The sequence below is a fragment of the Nematolebias whitei genome, chromosome 7 (assembly GCF_014905685.2).
Source record: "Nematolebias whitei isolate Nwh7 chromosome 7, NemWhi1, whole genome shotgun sequence".
Taxonomy (NCBI): Eukaryota; Metazoa; Chordata; class Actinopteri; order Cyprinodontiformes; family Rivulidae; genus Nematolebias; species Nematolebias whitei.
This window is the reverse complement of record NC_056504.1, coordinates 6282361-6289959: the sequence shown is the minus strand read 5'-3', so window position 1 is coordinate 6289959 and position 7599 is coordinate 6282361. Positions and strand designations below refer to the sequence as shown.

General features: G+C 36.9%; 1 protein-coding gene across 1 annotated transcript in view; it reads right to left on the bottom strand.

Annotated features, from left to right (window-relative positions):
* ece1 (endothelin converting enzyme 1) overlaps window positions 1-7599 on the bottom strand; it is a 24863-nt gene that overhangs the window by 11229 nt on the left and 6035 nt on the right. Inside the window, exons 2-9 of the mRNA XM_037679098.1 lie at window positions 6399-6426; window positions 5655-5867; window positions 5419-5543; window positions 5156-5302; window positions 4814-4879; window positions 3280-3468; window positions 2925-3067; window positions 2660-2774 (exon numbers count right to left, since the gene is read on the bottom strand). Coding sequence (XP_037535026.1) covers window positions 2660-2774; window positions 2925-3067; window positions 3280-3468; window positions 4814-4879; window positions 5156-5302; window positions 5419-5543; window positions 5655-5867; window positions 6399-6426 — 1026 coding nt within the window. The remainder of the gene's footprint in view (window positions 1-2659; window positions 2775-2924; window positions 3068-3279; window positions 3469-4813; window positions 4880-5155; window positions 5303-5418; window positions 5544-5654; window positions 5868-6398; window positions 6427-7599) is intronic.

Here is a 7599-nt window from a genome sequence, read left to right as displayed (position 1 = left end):
TTCTATTCTATTATTTTCTATTCTATTTTATTATTTTCAATTCTATTATATTCTATTATTTTCTATTCTATTCTATTCTATTCTATTCTATTCTATTCTATTCTATTTTTTGTATTCTATTCTATTCTTTTCTATTCTATTATTTTCTATTCTATTCAATTCTATTAAATTATACTGTTTTCTATTCTATTCTATTATTTTCTATTCTATTCTATTATTTTCTACTCTATTTTATTATTTTCTATTCTATTCTATTCTATTCTATTCTATTATTTTCTATTATATTTTATTATTTTCTATTCTATTCTATTCTATTCTATTCTATTCTATTCTATTCTATTCTATTCTATTCTATTCTATTCTATTCTATTCTATTCTGTTCTGTATTTGTGTCCAGCGATCCAAAGTGTTTCCACTGAATTTTTTTGCAAAAAAACTTTGCTTCCATTGCAGCAAATAAAAGTTACATAAGTACAACCTGTGGCAATCACACTAGGTCAATATCTGTAAAGTTGACCGAGTTGGAGCCACATTAGTGTTGCTGATGTCGCGGCCATCTTGACTTGAATCAACTCAATATGTTTTTCAATTGTAGATGTACATCTGATGACTTTCTGAAAGCTTAATTTAAATCTAATCATTAAAAAAAATTCTTTATATTGTGGTTTTTCTTTTCAAAACAGAAAAAAAAAATGCAAGCAAAGAACAACAGCTCAAACAACGAACTTCAGAGGGTGACAGATACATCGCTGCACTATATTAATGTTACGTATTTGTATTCCAATGATTTATAACAGACTGCCAAGTTGAGTTAAACATGTCTGCTTTTCTCTTTAATAAATATTTAATTTTCTCCCATTTTAAATGTCCCATTATGTATTTCATTACAGCCCGGTGAGAGGGTGGTGTTTTCTGTTTCCAACATAACAAAACCAGCCTCCGTGCCATCAAGGTCACAAAACGAATCATTCTGGCCTGGGTATCTGACAGTTGTACATCCACCGGCCCCACACCAAACACAGCTCAAATTGGATCTGGCTTGAGCTTTTTTCTCAAAATGTAAGCATAGTTTTATAAAATATTTTAACCGAGAGACAGAGTTAACTCTAATATTCGTGGGCAAAGTTTTGAAACAGATCTAATGTGCTCTCAGAGTACCGTACTTTCCGCCGTAGACGTTGCACCGCCGTATAAGTCACATCAGTCCAAATACGTTTAATAAAGTGGAAACAAACATAAATAAGTCGCTTCGCTGTGTAAGTCGCATCTATTATGCGTCACTGCTGACCACCTGGAAACATGTTGTGCCAAAAATCGATTGGCTGCCAAATGGCTGCCGCGAGAGCGTGCACGGGAGAACTTTAACTAGAATTTAATAAGATTAACACTTCAAAACAATTATTTGTTTCTCAAAATTATAGCAAAGGTGTGTCTCAGTCTAACTTTTCCTTAATAAATGCACTTTAATGGTCAAATCAGCTGCATTTCAAAAGCCGATTCGCGGCTGTGGGAGCGCGAAGAGGGAGGACTCGCTGTGCATTTCTTTGAAATTTACCAAGATAACCACCTAAAAACAATTATTTGTTTGTTTGACATTTTAATTTAACGGTCAAATCAGCTGCATTTCACCTGGGCGGCGCGGCGAAATGCGGCTGATTTGACGTTTGTTTCAGGAGTTCCTGAGCGAGATGAAGGTGGCTTAGTATGGCAAGCCAAGTGTCTCATTAATAGCCACTTTAACCTATTAATGAGACACTTGGCTTGCCATATTGCTCAAGGGCCCTCTAGTGGCTGAAAATGGTAGTGTTCAATATTTTCCATGTCAGAATGAATGAAATCGTCAGATATCAGCCAAAAATTGGTTTATAAATATGGAAAAAAACGTATATTAGTCGTTTCAGTGTATAAGTCGCAGGACTTGCAAATTTATGTAAAAAGATGTGATTTATATGGCTAAAAATAAAATATGTGTTGGAGATCAGTCTCACCTGCTACTACACCAACTCCTAGGTCAATATCTGTATAATTTGTTGAGCCTCATAAGCATGTTTGTGTTTGCTAAGGTTGCTTAACTGTGGTGGCCATCTTGAATAGAGTTTACTCCAAAAGTTAATCAGTTGTACATGTCCATCCAATGATTACTTTCTGGGTTTCACTAAAATCCACCCACTGGCTCATGATATAAGTTTCTGTGCAAACATACTGCACACGTATCTGTTTTCATGCAGTTGTGTGTGTGCATAAAAACTCGTTACTGAGAGGAGTTCTAGGCAGAAAAGAACGGTAATTATATTTTCATCATTTCAAATCCTGTCTGATATTTTTCAAAGCTACAACAGATACAGTGTGGTTGGCACATTCATGCAATTTGTTTCCCGTTTCATTCCTTTGTTTTGCCTCAGTGTTACTTCTTATCACTTTGCAACGTGCAAATCTTATGAAAGGAAAGCTCTGCTTCTCAGTTGGTGTATTTCTTTTGTCTGCGTGCAGAAAAATGAAGTTAGTAAAATAACGCAACACAAACTTCGGCTTGCAACATTGCAGCCTATTTTAGTTTTTATCTGCTTGATCTTATTTCTGTATTTTTTTAATTTTATTATCTGTAATTGCCACGCTAAAATAGAGTTACAGAGAAAAGTTTAAATATACATTTCTATACCTTTTTAGTTCCATACATGACTTCAAGGAAATGCTGCTCTGCATCCTGGAACTTCTGGTCTAAGACAGAAACCATCTTCCTCACCACCTTCATTATCATGTAGTTGTTGAGAAGGCTGCAAGAGACAACATCAAAATGCTTTTTGCACTGCCTTTAATGCAGACTGAACACAAACCTACTGGCCTTTCAGTTCAATGATTTGTGTGTATGCAGTTTTGTTTTTTGAATATCAATGAAAAACGAATAAAATGACCTATTACTTCACCTTTTATTTGTGGTAGCTATGATGTCAGACACTTTCTGGAGGTATTCTTTGGCATACACAACCACAGGCTCTGACTCGTTTATCGGCACTGGTGTGAATACTTCGGAGAGATAAGGCATCCAGTCCACTGCAGGAGCCAGAGTCTGGAAAGGCAAAAGATAAAATCCCCCCAAAACATGCAGAAGTCACACAGTGGGGAAAAAGTTTGTGGTTTTCTTGTGCTGTTTTTGTATTAATCTACACATTTTTCAGCTTCACTCACTTCTATTTACTACAATGCATCAAACACAATAAAAAAAGTGTTTTGTAGAGCTATGGATAACCGTGGCTGCTTTTCAAGCTGACAGTGACTCACTTTCAGGTCTTTGGCCTCTATTTTATGATAAATGAGCTCCTCATCTCTTCTCTCCTCCTGAGGCACGGTGATGTTGGCAAGTGTGGTTTCAAAGTCCACGATCTCTGTCATCAACGTCCGAGACGTCTCCGCTGAGCCCCCCAGGAGAACACCTAACTCCACAAGGAAGTTGAGGTATGCTGTCAGATACTGTGAAGAGGCAGACAGTGGATATGTAGTTGAGGTTTGTGTGTATAAATAAATGCAACTTCAACAGTAATTCTGAACTATGCAGCTACACACTTTTATACAGTTTCCTTCCTGAAGCTGAAATATCTTCTCTTGATAAAGATATATATATATATATTTTTTTTCATAACAGTTTCTATAGTTACCTATCAAAGCATTAAACTCATTCAGGATATTAGGGCTCTGGCTTTTGTTTTTGATACTTTCATGCTTTTCAAAAGATTAAACTTTATTTACAAATATTTTCCCACTGTAATAAACTTTGCAATAGTTGCTCAGAAACATTGTTGTCTTTGAAATCTGCTTCAGCAAACTTGCTCTGTTTTTGTCGTTTTATGCTACTTTTAGCTTTCAGCTAGTGCTCTACTTTCTTTATGTAGTGTTTTGTTATTTTTAGGTACATTTGGTACACATTTTATATTTTAGATGCACAATTGCTCCAGCATCAACGTGTGGCACGGAGGCTGCACAGCTGCAGAAAGAAAAGCTCTGCAGAGAGTGGTGAAGGCTGCACAGAAGTCTGTTCGTGTCAGTCTCCACACCATCACAGACGTCTACACCTCCAGATGCAGGAAGAGGGCCACCTGCATTATGAAGGACCACACTCACCCAGCACACACACACTTTTTGCCCCACTCCCCTCAGGCAGGAGGTTGAAGAGCATTAAGTGTAGAACCACTAGACTGAAGAACAGCTTCTACCCTGAGGCTGTTAGACTCATAAACCCCTAACCAGGATAATCAGTGTTAAATTTTTTTTTAAATAAAATCACTGTAATGCCACTTTAATTGGTGATATGTGACTTATCTGTGCTGCTGATTATCCATGCTGCTGATCTCTTGCCCTTATGCTGCTGTATTCATACCCATCTGCTCACTGCAGACTCATGTTCGTGCTGCTGTTTCATACACCGTATTATTTTATGTTATTAGTTCCTAGCATATATCTTAGATCCTTATATACTGTTTAATTTTATACCGTATTTTTTAGCTAGTTTTGGGTGTAACTGGGAGCTTGAGTACACAATTTTGTTCCGCCTCATGTACAACATGTGATGGATCAACAATAAAGAAACTTGAACCTTCATTTAGGCACTGTTTTGCTTTTAACAAGCATGTTACTTCCTTGACTTTTTAGCTAACGTTCTGCTTCTTTTAGCTTTAACAGTTCAGTTTCGGCTTTTTCAGTGAATTTCAGCAGTCGTGCAACACATTCGTTTTCACAGAAAATGCACGTTATCTGTTTTTTTTTTTTTTTTCTGAATAAATAAACTTTTTAATTCAACATCTAGGTGAATTAAAAATACCTTATCATTTGCTGTTTTGTTGAGGTAGTAATCCCGTGAGGGTAGTCCCAGGCTGGACTGATCCACCTACAGGTAAGAGACATATTTGATGAGTTTCTGCCCCCTCCATGACATTCACACACAATCTGTTGTTTTCATTCATGTGTTGTGAGCATGTGGGATAAAAGCACAGACTTCCAAATGTCTGTCTCATGACATAAAATAAAGAATCCGTCTAGAGAAGCCACTGTGGCAAAAAGGTAATCAACTATTTTTTTAAATCAAACGGGATAATTTTTAGACACACACGGCTTTATTTAAATAAATACGTACAATAATTTTTAAAAAAATAATGAAGCGTACCTGTATGATGTTACTGCTGGAGTTTTTGGAGTCCGTGCTGACAAACACCGTGAAGAAAGGAGAAGTGCGTAAACTGGCTGAGACCGTCCGGAGAACTTGTTGGAAGTTGTTTTTGTCCCAGGGTTCAGTCAGAGCCCAGCCTCCTATCTGAAGCAGACAGGAGGAATTACACAAAAACTTAGCGATGCTCAGACATTTTAATGGACATAAAATATTAAGATTGTGAATTAGTTTGAAGTTTGACTGCTTGTAAAACAGCACACCTGGGTGATTAGCTGCTGTAGAGGCTTAGCTCCTAATTCCTCGATCTTAGTCTCATTCATGCAGGCCTGATAATATCGCTGGGATTTTTCTTCAGCCTTGCTTAAACCCTTTAATGTTGTGTTTTCTGCTCAAGTAGAGATATGAGATAAACAAGGTCACTGGGGGAAACGCAGGCCTTGGAAAATGTGCTGAGAAAAGGCACAGTGAGTCTCTGCCCAGGGTTAAAGACTGTTACCTAATAAACGCTTCATTACAAGCATATTGTGTTCCCACAGGTTGCTGAAAGGTCCCCAGCGGGACTTCCCCTCCGGGAGAGGGTTGTTCTTCACCCAGCCCCCACAAGCAAAGTTGTAGAAGTCATGGCAGGGGTCTACAGTCCTGTCCAGGGCTCCCATGACCGAACCAGCTATGGTAATGCACGGTTCCTGTAGGCACAAGCCTGGGTTTGCTGCAACAAACATACACAAAAAATGAGAACGTCTTGAAATTGTATTACCTACTTTATCAGTAAATGGGAAACAGAGCGGAGAATCTGAAAATATTTCATGGGAAGACAAATATGCACGAGGGTTTTAGAGCATCTGGAAAGCATCATTTTGTAAGCCAAGGCATACAACCTGGAGGGAATACTTGTCCCTGGAAAAATCCTTTATAAACAGTTAGCTGAACTCTGTCAGGGGGAGATGTCACGTTCCGATTTCAGAGAATTGTTATGCATTTACTTAATAAAATAAATAAAAACTGTGTGGGCAGCACAGTGGAACAGTGATAAGCGTTTAGGCCTCACGGCAAGAAAGTAAAAAAATTGCATCCAGCTGGTTTATGGGTGGAGTTTGCACGTTCTCCCTGTTCTTATGTAGGTTTTCATTCATGTTAGGTTAATTAATAACTCTAAATTGTCTCTAGGTGTGTGAAAGAGTAAACAATTGTTTGTCTCTGTGTAGTCCTCTGATGGACTTGCAACCTGTCCAGGGTGTACCTCGTCTCTTGCACAGTGACTGATGTAGCTAGGCACCAGCGCCCCAGGACACGGAAAGGTGAAAGCGAGTAAAGAAAATGGAAGGATGGATGGAAAATTAACAGTAGAGGAGAAAAGACTGAAGGGGAAATGATCTAAACATGTCAGGACTACAGAAAAATGTGGTTTACTTTTACAGCAGTAAGTTGATTGGTACATAAAGGTTTTGCTAGCTCCTAAATATTCAAATATTAAATGATCTATATGGTGTTTTGTCCTGGTTGACATGAAAAGGAAGCAGGAGGAATGCAAAGAACAAGAGTTTTACAAAACTTTCAATGTTTAGAGAAGTGAAAGTATTAGTCACTACAAAGTACAAAAGTCCCTGTAACGCATGAGACAGAAATAGAAACCAAATTTTGAGCAGTGATGAGGTTAGTATTTCCCCGAGGAGATTTCATCCTTGTTCCTTGTTATTTCAAAGTATGAGCTGACATGCGATGCTGAATGGGAGGAAGGGGCATTCAGTTTCCCATGTTAAAAACGAGGAAGCAAACACTGATGGGAAGCAACCAGGATGTCATGGTAAATCCAGAAGTGCTTTTCCATCATGAACAGGCTCAAGAGAGACATTTATGGATGTTTGCAGGCAGCTTGGCTGAAGCTGTGACCTCAAAGACACGAACAAGAAATGCATGAGTTACATTAAAATGTTTAATTTTTGTTTTGATTGTTTTAAATTGATTATATGTTGCATGTTTTTATATTCAGTGACGTTGAAACAACTGGGATACTACAGAAAAAATATATTCTAACATGTAATCATCTCCGTCATACACAAAATAGGCAGTAAGGGTTTGTGCTTTTTGAGCCAAAAACATATTTTCAATTGTAAATGAATTTAAAAAAAAGTGGACATAAAAAAAAAAAAAAAGATGTGCGAGCATTTGGAGGACAACTTAATTTCTAAAGATGGTTAAAAAATACTTTGTTTTTTTCTAATCATCGCTTTGTATTTAGTTATATGCATATCTGTATGTATAATTGTGAATATATATGCATATGTGTAGGTATATATATGTATATATATATTTTACATATATACATATATATACAGTGTGTACATACATGTATATATAATGTGTGTGTGTGTATATATATATACATACATAAATATATATATACATACATACATATATATATATATATATATATATATATA